Raw genomic sequence first — 19,431 nt, forward strand, 5'->3', positions numbered from 1 at the left:
AAACCCACAAAGACAACATCAGGAACCGGAGGAGAGGAGCGGAACACAGTAATACGACACCCAGCGCGAAAGGTGGTGCCAGGAAAGAGCCAGACTACCAAGTGGGGGGGGGGGGTTTGTAAAATTTGTAAATAAGAAACATCAAACTGTGTAAATATGAGGTGCACTATATGTTAAACTGTTACGCTGTAAAAATTGGAAAATGCCAATAAAAATATTTTAAAAGATTATTAAATGTAAACGCCCATCTGGTTCACAAAATGCCCTTTAGAGAAGGTACCCTGCCATCCTTTGGCCAATATGTGACTCCAGGTCAACAGCAATATAGTTAACTATGAAATGGCCCAGCAAGCCACTTTGTTCAATGGCAATTAGGGATGGGCAACAAATTCTGGCCTTGCCAGTGATGCCTACATCGATTAAAGAATAAACAAAAGTATGATTCTTAACTGTTGTCAGCAACCACAATAAATACCTGGACGGCACAGTAGCACAGTAGTTAGTACTGTTGCTTCACAGCGCCAGGGACCCGGGTTCGATTCCCGGCTTGGGTCACTGTCTGTGTGGAGTCTGCACGTTCTCCCTGTGTCTGCGTGGGTTTCCTCCGGGTGCTCCAGTTTCCTCCTACAAGTCCCGAAAGATGTGCTGTTCGCTAATTTAGACATTCTGAATTCTCCCTCCGTTTACCCGAACAGGCGGCATTTTGTGGCAACGAGGGGATTTCCACAGTGACTTCACTGCAGTGTTAATGTAAGCCTACTTGTGACACTAATAAAGATTATTATTACTTCTCAAGATCTACTCTTTTTTAAATTTTCCAATTCAGTATGGCCAATCCACCTACCCTGCACATCTTTGGGTTGTGGGGTAAGGGTTAACCCTAACCATGCAGACACTGGGAGAATGTGCAAACTCCACATGCACAGTGGCCCGGGGCCGGGATCGCACTGTGAGGCAGCAGTGCTAACCACTGCGCCACCTCTCAAAGTCTATTTCAAAGCAACCTTGTTGATTTACAATGCAGCCACCTCACTGCCAGGCTTACTTACTCTAGAGATTACAGCAGGCTTCAGTGGCCATTGATGTCAAAGAAAATAACTAAATGGCTAGTAAAGCAACCACTGCTTCTACTCTTGAGACAGTAATACAAAACTTAAACAAGTGAAGAATAGTTAGTAAAAATTAGATTTGAAAAATAGTCAGCAGGATTATGGACTTGCATTAAATTTCAGATTTCCCTGAAAAACCTATGATAATGACTCCCTTGAATTTAAAACGCTTTCCCTAGTGCTTAAATTGCTACATGGCTTTCCCCCTCTTTAGTTTTCTTCTTGAACTCCTGGAATTTTACATTGCTTCCAGGCTTCTTGTCCTCATCCTCTCCATTCACCATTGGTTTAGCTGTATTTGCTGCACACTCTGGACCCCCTACCATTCTTCACCTTGCCTCCTGTAAGAGGCTCTTTATTCTTTGACCAAGCATGTCACTAACATTCCCGTCATCAGCACCTGCGAGAGAGAAAGAGTTAACATTTCACGCTGAATATGACTTCTGCGGAACAAGAGAATCTGCTCTAACATCCCAGCAATAATGTTTAACACAAAACCTTAATGTTTAACACAAAACCTTGAGAGCAATTTAATATTCTTGTTTCTAACAAGGTTCAGTCTACTCCAGTAATACATCCCCACCCTAGCAGTGCAATACCTGCAGTGTAGCTCAGATTCTGCCCAGTGCATAAAGAGAAGTTATACCTGGAAAGACTGTCCAAGGCTTCAATGAAGTTTTCATTCCCATCGTCTTTTTCTATGTTCTCAAGCAGAGAAGCTGCTGAATAAACGACGTCGCTGGCAAGGAACTTGTTTTTAAACCCAAAATGCACACTGAAAGTCTGCACTCGGATATCCTTCATTCTGAAAATAAAAACAATGCCTCCATCACCAGTGTGACAGTTACAAATTACTCTATCAACTAGCTTCCTAAGATAGAGAACTCAAAGTATTGAATGATGCTTTTGCTATTTGCTATCAATTCTTACATGCCCTCTACTGGAGAAATCAAAGGATGAACAGTTTACTACGACAGTATAAGTACAGAATCCCAACAGGACATAAGGAGGCCATTTGGCCTTTGTAGTCTGCACCAATCCTCTGAAAAAACACCAACCCTCTGAAAAAGCACCGTACTTATGCCCATTACCCAGCTCTATCCCCGTAACCCCACCTAACCTTCACATATTTGGACACTAAGGGGCAATTTAGCATGGCCAATCCACCTAACCTACATATCTTTGGACTGTGGGAGGAAACCGGAACAGCCAGACGAAACCCATGCAGACACGGGGAGAAATTGCAAACTAAAATTAATTAACACTGTTTCTTTTCAGAAGAAATTAATTATAAATGCTCAGTAATTTTTGTGAGGCCATTTTTCCCTTTTGTACTATAACTGGTGCTGGAATAGCAGCTCTACAGAAAGACTTTTCAATTGTGTAGCACAATCCTAAGGACAGTACTTCCAACAATGTAGCACTCCCTCAATGGTGCACTTGTCAGCTGAAACATTGTGTTGAAATCTGTTGGGCATTAATCCACAATTTTGCAACTCAGAGGCAGGTATTACAAATTAAGCTGAGCTGACAATCATGCGATTGACTCTTCAAAGGCGCTTCACACAAGAAGTTCCAAACTCTTTACCTCTACCATTTAGAATGGCATAGACAACAGATGCATGGGAACACCATCAATTCCAAGTTACACACCATCCCCATTTGGCAATATATCATCATTCCTTCATTGTCACAACATCAACATCCTGGAACTGCTTATCTACCAGCTTTGTGAAAGCACCTTTAGCACATGGACTGCAGTGATATAAAATAGCGGCCCACTACTGCCTTCTCACAGATTTTTCATTTTAAATTTAGAGTACCCAATTATTTTTTTTTCCAATTTAGGGGCAATTTAGTGTGGCCAATCCACCGAACCTGCACATCTTTGGGTTGTGGGGGTGAAACCCATGCAGACATGAGGAGAATGTGCAAACTCCACACGGACAGTGACCCAGGGCCGGGATTTGAACCCGGGTCCTCAGCGCAGCAGTCCCAGTGCTATCCACTGCGCTGCATTCCGCCCCCCCCCCTTCTCAAAGATTACCGAGGATGGGCAATAAATACTGGCCTTGCTAGTGACAAACGTCCCAAGAAATAATAAATATAAACAGTGGTGTACTGCATAAAGAACAATTTGAGAATGTGACCAATCAAGAAATGTGAACCTGGCAATTGTAATTCTACAACCATCAATGCTGAAAGCTGCTTTTATTATCACTCCTAATGACTTCAGAGTGGGAGTAGAATGAAGAAGCTCTGTTTCTGATCGTGTGTGCAGTTCAGCATTGCTTAAACAATCAGAACTCAAAATTTCTATCTGTTTCTAGGTGCAGGAGAACCAATTGTTTCAACAATCCTCCAGGAAAGTACTCTCCAATAATCACTAAAATCTTAATCATATTTATCTATAATTCCAAGTGCAATACAAAGAAAGACAACCTCAACTTTCCACCACTGTTCTTTCTAAAATTGTCTGCCCAGTGTGCAACCGGAAATCAATTCCCGCTTTCTATTCATCAGTTTGCAATCACTTTGGCATTTGTGATTCAAAGTTGAAGGTTTTTCTGTTTATACCCAAACTTATTGGCCGATTCCTCAATCATTTCCCGTAAATTCTCCTTCAACGAGATGTCCATGGAGTTAAACTTCTGCCTGACCTGTTTCAAGGGGAGTCTGCAACATAAATGAGAAAATTTATATTTAAATTTAACTAAACAAACCCAAGCCCAGCAGTTACATGGACATCACTGTACAAACAGCGAAGCGAGGTCTAAAGGTAATATCACTGACTCCCTTTGTAAAGGTCAGATATGGGTGAGCCATACAGACCAATGATCCTAGATCTGAATCTTCCTTTGCACTGTGCTCACTGAAATTGGGCTTTCCTATCCTTGGGCCAGGGAGTAGAAAATGCCAGGAGTCCAGCTCCTGATCTCTGGCTCATGACTCTTGGGAAGGGCGACATGTGAATATTGAGTGAGCACAGGGTCAGGTTCAGTTGTAAAGCCCGGTGCCATCAGAATAGCTCACCAACCTCGCAAATAAAGCTGGCTACTTGGGGCGTTGGGCAGTATATTTCCCACATTATACATCACCTGCCAACTGTAGGGGAACCAGCTACCATGAAACAGGATCCTAATACATACAATATAATAATTGCATTGTACTTAACACTGCTTGGAGGAGAAGTTAAAAAAAAAACATCATAGTTAGAAAATGGTCCTGTATTGCAAGCAACGTGGAACAGGTAAGCTATCAATCAGTCTTCTTAAAATTGATCATTACGGACACAAACCAGTAATTATTCATAGTTTTAAATACAAGTTATACAACATATATGTTATATTACTTAAAGGTAAGGGGGTCGATTTAGCTCACTTGGCTAGACAGCTGGTTTGTGATGCAAAGTCCAAAGATGTGCGGGTTAGGTGGATTGGCCATGCTAAATTGCCCATAGTGTCCAAAATTGCCCGTAGGGTGGGGTTACTGGGTTATGGGGATTAGGTGGGGTTACTGGGTTATGGGGATAGGGTGGAGGTTTGGACCTTCGGTAGGGTGCTCTTTCCAAGAGCCGGTGCAGACTCGATGGGCCGAATGGCCTCCTTCTGCACTGTAAATTCTATGTCTATGTCAAAGCCAGCAGTGCGGTTTCAATTTCCGCACCGGCTGAGGTTATTCTCAACCTTGTCCCTCGTCCGAGGTTTGGTGATCCTCAAGTTAAATCACCACCAGTCAGCTCTTCCTCTCAAAGGGGAAAGCAGCCTATGATCATCTGGGACTACAGCAACTTTACCTGTATTACTTAAAAAATTAGCAATGTTAATTCTAATTATGCAGGGGAATCTTTCGCTCAGTATTCTATTGCAATAACATTTTGCAACCTAGAAGTTGCAAGAGTTGATTTACAAATTGCAATGTTTTGGATCAGTTAAGATCATAAATAAATAGGAACAGGAGTGGACGATTCAAAAGATCATGGCTGATCTGATCGAGGCCATGTACATTCGATTAACGGGCTGGAAGCCTGCTTCTCCACACACCCATGATGCTCCGGCCCTCTTGGCCGGATTCGTGCAGACGTGGATTAGTGCAAGTATTTTTAAGTGTGGCCCTGACGCGGTGGACCTCATGGTGGGTCAAGGGGGTAAATATGTAACTTCGGTGCCCTCAAACCCCATCGATGGGCCCCTTCCTCCAAAGACACATCTTGTCTACCCCACCCTCAGGATTCCCCCCATATATCAGAGACACCCCCTTCATACATCAAAGATATGTTCAAAGATGTTACTCCTTTTTTTTTTACAATTTCTCTCAGCTCCCACTAACCCACTGGCCTTTTGCTCTGTTCCACCCCTCATATACAGCATATAATCCAACACATTTCTACCTCTTTTCAGATCTGAAGAAGTCATGTGGACTCAATAAGTTAAGATGTAGTCTGGGTAGAGATAAAAAATAGCAAAGGAAAGAGGTCACTTGAGGAATTAGTTTATAACCTTAAGAGTAGCTACAGTGTAGGGGTGGAGTATAGAGTAAGAAATAATGTGAACTTGTAAGAAAGGTGGTGCAATAAGATGGACTTCAGGTGGTGGCCATGGAGTGAGTAGTCGTACACTTGGTGGCTCCTGCTCCAGCTGGATTTCTTTTGGTCCTTCCCCACCCGAATTGTGTGGTGTTTGTGGGCAAAAAGTGCTTGAGTGTCCAGGGAATGTAATGCTCCTCTGGTGGGGCTGGTGTATGGCTCATCGGACAATGAGTGTCACGAGGAAGAGGCAGCAGTTGGAACAGGAAGGCTTTCGAGGTGCAACACTGGTGAAGATGGCAGAAAGCAAGGGGGCAACGCTGCCCTCCAAGGGATCAACGGAGCAACTGGTGGAGTTCCTAAATGGCAAATTCCAACAGAGAAAGGAGGCCTTAAAGGATTTGGCCAAAGTGGTGGAGCCACTCAGGGCCTGGCGATCCAGAAGGTGCAGTGGTCGGTGGTGGAGCATGAGCATTGGTTGACCTCACTGGAGGCGGAGATGGTACTGAGCAGCCAGAAAAGACTGAGTGACAAGCTGAAGGACCTAGAGAATCGTTCCAGGAGGCAGAATATGAGGATTGTGGAGTTGCCCGAAAGCATCGAAAGTATGGAGGCCGCCAAGTATGTGGCGAGCATGTTGGCGAGGCTGATGGGGCATTCGACCGGCCCATCGAGGCGGATCGGACGCATAGGAGGCTGCAGGGTGGAGGAGCCGCCGAGGGCAATGGTGGCTAGGCTACATCAGTTCTTGGATGAAAAGAAGATTTTAAGATGGACAAGGCAGACCAAGAAGAGCACCTTGGAAGGGACTGAGCTGCGGATTTACCTGAGTGCGGAGCAAGCCAAGCGGAGGGCCAGATATAATCGGATAAAGGCCGCCCGATACAAGAAGGCGGTGAAGTTCTGGGTCTTGCACCCGGCCTGCTTGTGGGTGATGCATCAAAAGCAGGAATTTTATTTTGGCTCGCCAGAGAAGTTGAACTTTATGGGGGACAATGGACTGGAAGGAATGCGAGGACATTGAACTTTGGAAAGGGGCTCTGTGTAAATTGTGGGGCATATTGGGTGGGGGAATTGGGGCAAGGTACAACGGGGGAGTGGTGATGGTGAGCATGCCGTTTGTTTTTCTTTGAATGTTGGTAGCAGGGAGAGGTTGATGGGGGGGGGGGGCTAGTTAATGGGAGTGAAGTGGAAGGTTGCCAGGAGGAAGGTGTGGGGGAGGGGGTATGGGTTGGTTCTTTGTTTAGGTGTGGGGGAAAGAGGGTTGCTCACATGGGTGTGGCGCAGTTGGGAAGGGAGAGATGGTGGAGGACATCTGGGAGCTGGCCTGGAGAGGTGCGTCATGCGGACCGCGGGGGGGGGGTGCTGGCTTATAAAAGGATATGGCTGATCTGCAGGGGAGGTGTGGAGTGTGTGAGGGCACACTTGAGGAGTTTGAAGGTGGACGTTGTGTTCTTGAGGTAGATGCACCGATGCACCTGAAGTTGGGGATCAGATGAGGCGAAGGAAGGGATGGGTGGGGCAGGTGTTCCACTCGGGGTTGGACATTAAGACAAGGGGGATGGCAGTGTTGGTTAATAATAAGAAAGTGGAGGGCAGCACAGTGGCGCAGTGGTAGCACTGCAGTCTCACGGCGCCGACGTCCCAGGTTCGATCCCGGCTCTGGGTCACTGTCCGTGTGGAGTTGGCACATTTTCCCCGTGTTTGCGTGGGTTTCGTCCTCACAACCCAAAGATGTGCACGGTAGGTGGATTGAACATGCTAAATTGCCCCTCAATTGGAAAAAATGGATTGACTCTAAATTTATAAATAAATTAAAAAAATAAGAAAGTGGCATTTGAGGGGAGAGAGCATTGTGGCCGATTCAGGGATAGATGGGTGATGGTCAGTGGGATGCTGGAGGGGATGCCAGTAGTCCTAATGAATTTTTATGCCCCAAATTGGGACAACGTGGACTTTATGAGGCAGGGAGGATCCCGGACCTGGACACGCATCGGCTGATGAATTTATTTCAATACGGTCCTAAATTGGACTGATGAAGCCCTAAGGATCTAATGAGATTCATGGATCATATGGCGGGCGGGGGCAAAGGAGCTCTCACATATGCGTTGGGTGTGTACTACTGGATCGAGTTCTTTGTTTATCTGAGTTGGATAAAGCGCTGCTGGCGGGCGTGGCCGACTCGGAGTATCGTTGAACGTGGTTTCCGACCAAGCGCCGCATTGGGCGGATTTGCGGGTGGTTCAGGGGTGCTCCCCCACCCACCCCCCCCCCCACCCCCCCGCCCAACCTTGTCACAGGCATCCATCTCCCTGATTTTGAAGATGGGTAAGGACCTGGGGCAAAGTGGGTTGTACTACCCGATATTGCTGCTTAATGTTGATGCAAAGTTGTTGGCGAAGGTGTTGGCATTGTGGATAGAAGATTGTGTGCCGGGGCAGATAGGGGAGGATCAGACGGGATTTGTGAAGAGGAGGCAGGTGTCAGCGAATGTCGCAGAATGCTAAATGTGATTATGATGTCCTTGGTGGGGCAGGAGTTAGAGGTTGTAGTGGCAATTAATGCTGAGAAGGCCTTTGATCGGGTGGAGTGGGCTTTTTTGTTTTTTTAAAATAAATTTAGAGTACCAAATTTTGTTTTCCAATTAAGGGGCAATTTAGCATGGCCAAACTACCTACCCTGCACATCTTTGGGTTTGCGGGGTGGAGAATGTGCAAACTCCACACGGGCAGTGAACTGGGGCCGGGGACAAACCGGGTCCTCGGCGCTGTGAGGCAGCATTGCTAACCACTGCGCCACCATACTTTATTTAAAGAAAATAAAATAACATTTAATCTTTAACCCAGACCCCAACAGATTGCTTGCAGTTTCTTAACCTTAACACACTAGTTCCCATTACACAACACTATACGTGAACATGCAGCTGTTATTCCACTATCACAGAGACAAAGGCAAATTGCATTTACAAAGCAATTTTTCTTCTGTTAGGTACATTGGTTCAGAATCCTTTTACAAAGCCTGCCTCAGTGGCACCTTTCATGACCTCTCTGCTCGGTTTCCACAGCTTTCTCTGTAACTGGTAAAAACAGCATTTCCTGTCTCTCTCCCTCTCTAAACTCCGCCCAGCTCCTCCAACATAGGTTCTCAACCGAGGTGCTAGACTTAAATCTATTCTCGTTATCTCAGCTGATTGCTCACTCCCGCTTATACAAAAGAACAGAGCTATGCCATTTATATGCAACCAACCTTTCATTGACTCACAAATAGGCCATCAGACTCTGATGGGCTGATGGCTGATCAAACAAGGTTGCCCTGTATGACAATGGATCTTGAGTGGATTGTCCTGGCTTAACCAAGACAGCCTGTGTATTCCCACGAATGAGGTTAAGTCTGAATGGGACACAGTAACTCAGGCTGTGGGCGTATCCCTCGGAGTCTGCTGCCAGCACTCTTTTCCTTCAGACTGTTTGACCCCTAAATTGCCTGCTGCATCCTTGGACCCTATTTCTGGACCCAAGTACCTAATATCTCCCTAGCATGACACTCAGACTAGTGTCTTGGCGAATTGTATAACTAGGGCTGTAGAAAGGACTTTTAACTAAATAATGGGGAGAGAATCACATGAGAAGACAATTGTTAAGTTAAAGAGAAAGGACAAGACAATAGTGATTTTAATAAGTTCTTCCCTCTGTTTCTCTTGATTTTCAACTATTCTTGTGATGCTTTTTGTGAAGACTTGATACAAAATACATGTTCAAACCTTCGACCGTTTTGTTGTTTCCCATTCTTAATTCTCCAGTCTTACTCTCTAAGCTACTCTTTTTCTTTAGAGATACTTGTAGAAACCCTTGCTGTCTTTATATTTCTACTTAGCTTTATCCCATACTTTAATTTCTTCCTCGTTATTTTTGAATCATTCTATTTGTAATAAACATTTTATTGAATTGTCAAATATAAACAGTAGTATACATATAGCCAAGAATTCTTTAAAAAATTGGGCACTCTAAATTTATTTTTTAAAATAGCTAAGCCCCGTTTCTTATATTATCACTCCTGAGACGAATCGATCTTTCTGCACCGCATTAAAACTTAAAAAGTTACGTGTCCGTTTCAGTATCTTAGCCATTGTTGAAGGCTATAACACTAGCAAGATTCAGGTGAAGACCACCCCAATGGTACAACTCTCTCATTCCCAGAAATTGAAACCTTTTTCACTCACACCAACCTTTGAGCCACACGTTCAACTCTGATTTTATTTATCCTTTAGAAAATTCACTCATGGGTCACGTAGTAATCCAGAGATTATCTTTATGGTTCTGCGTTTTAAATTTAGCCAGCAGCTACTCTTAATCCCCAAGCTGAACATCTTTCTTAGTCCTATCTATGTTGTTGGTACCTTTGTGGACCTCGACAACTGGATCCTTTGCCTCCCATTGCAAGTTCCTCTCCAGCCTTGAGCAGACATCCCAAATCCTGGCATTGTGAAAGCTATACATATTTCAGGACTCATGCTCCTTGGCTGCAGAGAAGGACGTCTCTCTCTCCCCCCCCCCCCCCCCCCCCCCCCCCCCCCACAAACAACAACACTTCCTCCAACGATAACTACATTTCTTTTTACTCCCTGCACTTGAATGGCTCCCTGCATCATGGTGCCGTGGTCAGTTTCCTCATCCACCTTGCATTCCCTGTTCTCGTCCATACAAGGTCCAAGAACCTCAATCCCATTCATAGAATTTACAGTGCAGAAAGAGGCTATTCGGCCCATCAAGTCTGCACCAGCTTTTGGAAAGAGCACAAAGCCCACACCTCCACCCTATCCCCGTAACCCAGTAACTCCACCCAACCATTTTGGACACCAAGGGCAATTTAGCATGGCCAATCCACTTAACCTGCACATCTTTGGACTGTGGGAGGAAACCGTAGCACCCAGAGGAAACCCACGCAGACGCGGGGAGGAAGTGCAAACTCCGCACAGACAGTGACCCAAGCCGGAAATTGAACCTGGGACACTGCAGCTGTGAAGCAACTGTGCTACCATGCTGCCCGTGCTGTTGGACAATTGCAAAGATTGAGACTCCTCTACTCCCACCTTCTTAATCCCATACCTACCTCACTCACAGTCATACTATCCTGCCCTGATCTCTGACCAAATCTGAAGAACCTAGCCTAGGGGGTGTGACTTTCTTCTGGAACAAAGTCTCCAGGTAACTTTCCCTTCGCTGATGCCCTAAACTCAGACTCCAACTCATCAACTTTAATCCAAAGTTCCTAGAGCCACAGACGCTTGGTTGCCATGGATCACATTGATGATCACCAGTTATCACATGTTACAGCTGCAACACATCATCTGTCTTACCGTCCTTATTGTGTTCTATTCAACTGATAGGGTTTCAAATATTTTTAATTTTCCAGTTCCTAATTTGAATGAATATCATACTTTAGGGAAAGAAAAGTGAAAAATGCTCACCAACCAATCCCGTATCTTTTTTCCTGTCATGTCACACTTCAATTTTCTTTGGAATGCAGACCGGCTGCACTGAATCCACAGATTCACCCGTAGCTCTTTAAACTCTTGGTGCTGTCTCACGGCTCCCCCTCAGGTCCGCTCTTCTAGCTCTCACCACTGTTTCACTATTCCCTCTCAGGCTCACTCTTTAAACTCTCGATAAAGGTGGATTGAAGGATTCACTTACCCCATGTCTGCAAGAAATTCCTGAAGCTTCTTCAGACCTTGCATGGACCACAGTTTAAGATTGGCATAGGTGTAACTGGAGTTGCACATACTTTCGTACAGTGTCCAATGCTGATACAGGGCCAGACGTAGGCTACAGAAGGCTTACAGTTAAGGAGGAAAAAAAAACAGCCAAATATTTAGAAAATTCAGGTCATAATGAGAGGATTACAAAATCCAGTCTCTTAACCTCCAACCAAGGAGCTGGAGTGAAAGTGAACTGACCACAGAGGCAAAGCATCTGAGAGTGATGAAGGCTACATTCATGCTACAATTGCAGTATCAGCACAATGTTTTGACTAAGATTTTGCAATCCAAATCCAGAATTAGCGCATCCAATGTTAAGTGTCCCTGGACCACTCTTTCTCTCTCAATGCCAGCAAATTGACAGTAGAGCCATTTATCATCACAGGACTACGAGTAATGTTACCTAGAATCATGTGTCACGCATTGGTACCATCTCTCCCTTGAATTTTACATTCTGTGGCAGTCAACAGATGGGAGCCTCTTCCTCCATTTAACTGAATAATAGCTTAATTAAAGCTATTGTTTTTGTTCTCAGTCAGCTATTTTTTCTGTACTTCACATTTGAATACACCTTCTATGTAAGTGGCATATTAATTATTTAAGTGTAAGCAGGTGGTGGGTATTAACTGAGATTGCGCCCCTTAAACTGATACAAATTAAAAATGTGGTTGTTGGGTTAGGTGGAGTATGGTTACCATGTGTAACTCTGTGAAAAAATATACAAAGTGTGCAAAGACTGGCTCCAGTTAACTCCTTCACCAACTGACTTTCTGGAATGGAACATTCTGCACCGAAACAGGCAGGCAGCTTATCCTATGAGCCCCTATTAAATCTTTGCAATTAAGAAAATCAATAATAAAATGGCCAATCCGGTTTGATACCTTCCTATACATCAGTTGCAATCCTGAGGATTGCTTACTCAAAGGAAGTAAGCTTTGCCTCTGCTTAAAAATGCTGAATAGTTAAAAAAAAACACATGAATCTTCACATCAATGAGCACCAGGTCACAATGTAGTATGAAGCCATTAGGTGCAACTCCCTGTATTGAAAATAATTTGATTTCAGACCGACCAAAATTATGTTGTTCAACTTAGTAACAGAGCATCACGGCACCGAGGACCCGGGTTCGATCCTGGCTCCGGGTCACTGTCCATGTGGAATTTACACATTCTCCCCGTGTCTGCTGTTGCTCTCACACACGCAACACAAAAAAGATGTGCAGGGTAGGTGGATTGGCCACGCTAAATTGCCCCTTAATTGGAAAAAAAGAATTGGGTACTCTAAATTTATAAAGAAAAAAAAACTTGTAACAGAGCAAATGCATTTTAAGAAAGCACAGTTGCTGCATTAGGATCACATTTTTAACATTCACTGCACATTAGCTTATGATATTAACTTTTTCATCTTTGCCTAATTATTTTGTTCTGTTCTGTGATTAAAGGATACTCATAGTCAAAGGAGATCCTCATGCAGTCAATAGAAAGTGTGTTCTCCTCGTCCTCATTGCGATGGTTGTGTCGTGAGACATGACGCTGCACAGTGCCAACGTCAGTCACATATTTTATGCTGCAGAGCAAAAGACATGCTTTAATTAAGCCTAATTTTATAACCAACAGAAAGAAAAGTCAAATTCAGAGGTTTTACATAAGCTTTGTCTCGTGTTGTTAGTAAAGCTTCCCAAAGCACTTTGCAGAACTATATTCAGATAAGAGAGAGCATGAACAAGAGAGTGTTGGAAGGTTATGAGAGGGAATTCCAAACATCAAGACCTAGGCAACTGCAGGCAATGGTGGGGCAAAGAATTGGGAATATCCAAGAGGTCAGAGTTGTAGGAATGCAATCTTTACAAGTTTGTAAAGCTCTTGCAGATTACAGAGAAGATGGTTGGGGTGCTGGGGGGATGCTATCTCATAGAATTTACAGTGCAGAAGGAGGCCATTCGGCCCATCAAGTCTGCACCGGCTCTTGGAAAGAGCACCCTACCGAACCGCACACCTCCACCCTATCCCCATAACCCAGTAACCCCACCCAACACAAAGGGCAATTTGGACACCAAGGGCAATTTAGAATGGCCAACCCACCTAACCTGCACATCTTTGGACTGTGGGAGGAAACCGGAGCACCCGCAGGAAACCCACGCACACACGGGAAGAACGTGCAGACTCCACAGTGACCCAAGCCAGGAATCGAACCTGGGACCCTGGAGCTGTGAAGCAATTGTGCTAATCACTACGCTATCGTGCTGCCTATGAAAGAAGAATATAATTATCAGGATTATATGCTTACAGGAATCCATTATCTAACCTCTCAATTACTGGAATAAATATGCATGTATTGGAAAACATCTGCTAATAAATGTATAATTAAAATAATGTCATCAATTACATCAATAATCCTGAGCAATTGTGGGGGCATAAAGGGAAGAGAAATACACTGTCCTTGTATTCTTCCTGTTGTCTCCTCCTCCACCTCTAGTATTTTCATAATTAGGGGCTTTTCTTGACCATCGATTTTGAATGAAATAATCAGAATTACAAGATGCATTCCTTAAAAAGTTCTAGAGAAATTACGTAGTGGCTTTGAACATCATTTTCACAGCTGCTAAATTTTGCACAGAATGTTTGCAGTATACTGGTATTCTTGGCAATCAATGTTAATTAACCAGTTAATAATCTCAACTGAATTCCAGCCATTCTCACAGCTAATTTCTACAGAATGGCACGGTGGCACAGTGTTTAGCACTGCTGCCTCACAGCTCCAGGGACTCGGGTTCAATTCCGGCCTCGGCTGTCTGTGTGGAGTTTGCACTTTCTCCCCGTGTGTGCGTGGGTTTCCTCCGGGTGCTCCGGTTTCCACCCAATGTCCAAAGATGTGCAGGTTAGGTGGACTGGCCATGCTAAATGTCCCTTTAATGTCCAAAAGGTTAGGTGGGGTTAGGGGGTTAAGAGGATAGGGTGGAGGCGTGGGCTTAAGTAGGGTGCTCTTTCAGTGGGCCGATGCAAACTCGATGGGCAGAATGTTCTCCTTCTGCACTGTAAGTTCTGATTCCTTTAGACTGCTGTAGAAATGGTTTAATAACTAATTTACAAATGTTATGTATGCAGTGTTAGGTGTATTAGAAATCTAATTCATTTAAAACGATTTTTCTGTTGTAAAGGTCAAAGAGAAGACATTAAGAGCATTCACTTTAAGGGGTCTAAATTCATCAAATAATTTAAATGATCAAAAAATATTTACTGCAGAAGACACGGTTAGTCCATTGTTTAATTCTGACATCTGGGTCCCAATTTTACCAAACTGATGGGGATCAAAGGCTCTTACATAAGACTTGGCAATCCCAACCTAAGTTTGAGTAAGTATTATTTCGTAACCTAGCTCAAAAGTGGCCAAAGATAGTTGAAAAAAGAAATGGAAAGTTCACTGATGCAGCTGCAAATTCATTTTTCAATTTGAGTTAAGGTATATTGTTAGAGACAATATTTGGACCTAATTAATGCAATGTTTAAATTGGGATTAGGTTCAAAAAATGTAGAAGCATTCCAGAACACTTACTGGGTGATTCTGTCATGTACCCACTGATCTGTCAAGCCAACAATAGCCCACCTGAAAAATGAGAGACATATATAACACACAATTATAGTGGGGAGTAGGGTAAATTGTTTCTTTTCTAATGCACAGCACTGGAATTCTCAGCAAAAAAGCGGTGAATTGACTAACAAGTTTTATTTAATAGAAAATCATTATGTGTAGGAATCTCTTACCACAACATGTCATTTGAATCCTTAGACATGATCCAGGCCAGCTCAAATATCACCATTGCAGACTGAAGGCAAGAAACAGAGACACAAATCAATCAATCAGTTATGGTTATTCACATTCAGTAAGGATCATCAAGGGTGTTATCACTGCCACCTCACAGCGCTGAGGACCCAGATTCGATCCCGGCCCCAGGTGACTGTCTGTGCTGAGTTTGCACATTCTCCCATGTCTGCGTGGGTCTCACCCCCACAACCCAAAGATGTGCAGGGTACTGTTATTTTGAAAAACGCAAGGACCATCAGCACTGCAGATTCTCAAATATAACATACACAATTGTCCTGACACCCTGGACATGGTCAATTCCAGCCTCACTTGACCTGGAATGGCAACACAAGTGAAATTAGATTTTATTTGAAATACCCGAGGTCCTTGGTTGAGCCCAATAAACTAGTCACCAGGTTTGTAACTTTAAACACAAGTAACCTTCTATTATGCACAGTATTATAATTAAACGTTCAGAAAATGTATCTAATACTCCCTTCCCAACCCCCACTTCCTAACTACCCCCAAAGACACACCCATCCACACCCCAACTTCTAGGCTTGAGATGGTTTTCTCTGGCCAGGTTGGCTACCTTCTGAGAGTCTGAGTGAGAGAGAGAGGTTTTGGGCTGGATTCTCCAATTTTGAGGCTATGTCCCAACGCCGGCGTGGGAACGGTGGAGTTTTACGACAGAAAAAATGGCGTGAAATGGCCATCGATCCTCCGTTTGGCTGGGGGCTAGCATCAAGGTAGGATAGAGCACCCGGCTCTAGCTGCCGACACGGCCTGGAGAATTGCCGGGTCTGTGGCCACGCATGCGCATGGCAGCGGCCTGCAGTGGTCGCGCCGTACAACATGGTGCTGGCCGCTCGTGGACCCAGTCTGCAAAATAGTGCCCCCCCCGGATCATCTCCCAATAGTGCCCCCCTCCCCTGGCAAAGTCCCCCCTGTCCGCAGATCAGCCCTCCCCCGACTGTGGCGGCGCTGGACTGAGTTCGCAGCCGCCAACCGAGTTCCCAACGGATGAGACCATACGCGACCGACGCTGTCGGGAACTCGGCCGGTCGAGGGCGGAGCATTGGGGAGTGGGCCTTAGGAAATGTCCTGATACTCTTCGAGATGCCGCTTTGGCAGGGGTGGCGCCGCCCCCGATTCTCGGGGGATTCTTCGGCCGATTGCCGATTTTGGCGTCGGCGCCCGGAGAATCCTCACTATGGGTCCACGGACCAAAAATAATAAAACCAAAGAAATGGAAAGAAAGGAAATAACAGAAAGGATTTTTACACAATGCACCAGAGTTGTTTAACCAATTTCCCAGTAGTACTGTTCCAAGACCTCTTTACGTTACACTGTTCTGCACTTTAAACACTTCGAAATATAATTCAGAACAATTTCAATTTTGCAATGATACAGCATCTCTCAAATGTGTTTTACAAAAAGAATTTATGCTGGAATAGTAACAATGACATTGGCAAACATGCGCAAATAGAGTTTAGCGATGTTTTACATAATTCTAGAAAACAACCCCAACCACAAATCCAACCGCTCCTCTCTATGCATTAATCGTAAATGCATGTTTCCACTTATTGGGACTGTTTGTAAACTTTTAAAAAGCCTCTTAAAAATACTCTTTTTATTTTGGTGGAAGGGCACCAATAGCCATGTTATCCATTTGTTATCTACATGCTGTCGTCCCTTGGCGACATCCTATAGGTACAGCATTAGTTTTTACAGACACACTGACGATACCCAACTCTACCTCGCCTCTTGACTCTGCTGTTTCTAAATGATCAAACTGCTCATTGTCATGAACTTGCCTAGCAGCACCACTAAAATTAAGTTAACAAAGCATTATAGGTTGCGAGATGTCCAGCAACAGGTAGAAATCCACCTAGACAGTAGTAGCCAGTATTTTAAAAGGCCCCAGTGAGATGAGTCCCTCCCAATAATGAGGTTAGAAGGCAGCTTAGGTAAGAATCAGATGTGAATGGATTAGGAGTAGAATCAGTTTACAAACACGATTGGGAAAATTAATGAGAAATATATATGTTAATGCCTAGAGTCAAGGAAGTCGCTAGGGACAGACAGCCAAATACGCATAAGGCATAATCAAAGAGGAATAAAGGTATAATTAGCCGGACCCTCAGAAGCACAGAGGCCAGTCAACACCTAGAAGGCTCAGAAAGCAGACAAGCCAATTTTCCAGTTAGCCACCTAAAGGCAGTTTTCTAGCTAGCAGCTGGAGGCCAGGTTTTACATGTAATGTAAATCTTGGATCCAAGACAGTGCAGAAAACAGCGGTTTAAAAAAAAAAAAAATGCATTTTATTCAAACTTGTATCAAAGTAGGTTACAGCAAATAAACACCCCGGGAAACATTCTTCCCAACAACCAACTATACAGTTTGTACAGATTTCCCTCCTTTTTCACCCCCCCCCCCCCACCCCCAGCTCCTCAAACACGGTCACAAACATCCCCCACCTTTTCTCGAACTTCCCTGCTGAGCCCCTTAACTCATACTTTATCTTCTCTAACCGCAGGAAGCTGTACAGGTCACCCAACCATGCTGCTACCCCCGGTGGTGATTCTGACCACTACTCCAGCAAAATTTGTCGCCGTGCATTCAGAGAGGCGAAGGCCATGACATCGGTCTTCCTCCTCTCCATGAGCTCCGGTTTCTGTGAAACCCCAAATATTGCCACCAAAGGGACCGGGTCCACTCCCTCCTCCACTATCCTGGTTAAGACCGCGAACACTCCCGCCCAGAATCTTCCGAATTTTTCACAACCCCAAAACATGTGCGTGTGATTCGCTGGCCCCCACCCACACCTCTCACTCATCTACTACCCGCTGGAAGAACCCACTCATTCCCGCCAGAGTCATATGCACCCTGTGCACCACCTTAAACTGTATCAGGCTCATCCTTGCACAAGAGGTGGTGCCGTTTACCCTTCGCACTCCATACTCCCCAATTGATCTCCATTCCCAACTCCGCTTTCCATTTCTCCTTGATCTTCGCCTCCCGGCTCCCCCAGCCACTTATATATATCCCCAATTCTTCCCTCCCCTTCCACATCCGGAAGCAGCAGTCGCTCCAGCAGGGTGTATCCTGGCAATCTAGGGAACCCCTTCCAGACCTTTCGTGCAAAGTCCCTAACCAGTAGATACCTGATCTCACTATCCCTCGGCAGCTCTACTCTCTCCCATAGCTCCTCCAGACTGGCGAACCCTTCCTCCAAATACAAATCCCATACCTTGACCAGCCCCACTTCCCTCCACCTCCTGTAGACACTATCCCCCCCCCCCTCTATACACTATTCCCCCCCCCCACCCGCTCAAACCCATAATTCTTGCACAGCGGCGTCAGCACCGACATCCCTGCCACTCTAAAATGCCTCCTCAGCTGATTCCATATCTTCACCGTGGACTGCACCACTGGGCTCCCTGAATACCTACTCCGAGTCATTGGCAATGTTGCCGTCACCATAGCCGTCAAACTAGACCCCTTACAAGATTCCTCCTCCATCCTAACCCACTCTACCCTTTCTCCTTCCCACCACCGCCGCACCTTGTCCACATTCGCCACCCAATAATAATGAAGCAAGTTTGGCAACGCTAACCCCCCCCCCCCCGCTGCCTCTGCCTCTGTAGCAGGGTCCTCCCCACCCTCGGCACCTTCCCCGCCCATACAAAGTCAGAGAGTATTGTGTCCACTTTCCGAAAAAAGGCCTTTGGTATAAAGATCGGGAGAGCCTGAAAAATAAACAAGAACCTCGGCAGAATATTCATTTTCACCATTTGGGCCCTCCCCGCCAACGTTAAGTGCAGTGTATCCCACCTCTTAAGATCCTCCCTGGCCTCCTCCACCAGCTTGGTTAAGTTCCACTTATGGAGCCCCGGCCATTCCCTCGCTACTTGAATCCCCAAGTACCTAAACCTATCCCTCGCTACCGGAAATGGCATCCCCCCTAAATTAGCCCGCTGTGCCAGCTCATTCACCAGGAATATCTCGCTTTTCCCTACATTCAGCTTGTATCCCGAAAACCCTCCAAACCTTCCCAACAAGCCCATAATCCTTCCCAGACTCTCCAACGGATACGAAACATACAGCAGGAGGTCATCGGCATAGAGCGACACCCGTTGCTCCCTCTGTCCCCTCATTATCCCCTGCCACTCTGCCGACCCCCTGAGAGCCATCGCCTATGGCTCTATGGCAAGTGCAAACAGCAGCGGCGACAG

The 19,431-nt window shown here is 45.2% G+C and overlaps 1 protein-coding gene across 2 annotated transcripts in view; it reads right to left on the reverse strand.

Moving 5' to 3' along the window:
• Positions 1-19,431, reverse strand: part of cdc45 (CDC45 cell division cycle 45 homolog (S. cerevisiae)) — a 147,723-nt gene that overhangs the window by 51,524 nt on the left and 76,768 nt on the right. For both annotated transcript variants that reach the window (XM_072498178.1, XM_072498180.1), the window contains exons 8-13: positions 15,154-15,215; positions 14,945-14,995; positions 12,839-12,958; positions 11,328-11,459; positions 3,687-3,785; positions 1,756-1,914 (exon numbers count right to left, since the gene is read on the reverse strand). In XM_072498178.1, coding sequence (XP_072354279.1) covers positions 1,756-1,914; positions 3,687-3,785; positions 11,328-11,459; positions 12,839-12,958; positions 14,945-14,995; positions 15,154-15,215 — 623 coding nt within the window. The remainder of the gene's footprint in view (positions 1-1,755; positions 1,915-3,686; positions 3,786-11,327; positions 11,460-12,838; positions 12,959-14,944; positions 14,996-15,153; positions 15,216-19,431) is intronic.

This window comes from Scyliorhinus torazame, chromosome 1, assembly GCF_047496885.1.
Source record: "Scyliorhinus torazame isolate Kashiwa2021f chromosome 1, sScyTor2.1, whole genome shotgun sequence".
In the NCBI taxonomy this organism is placed as follows: domain Eukaryota; kingdom Metazoa; phylum Chordata; class Chondrichthyes; order Carcharhiniformes; family Scyliorhinidae; genus Scyliorhinus; species Scyliorhinus torazame.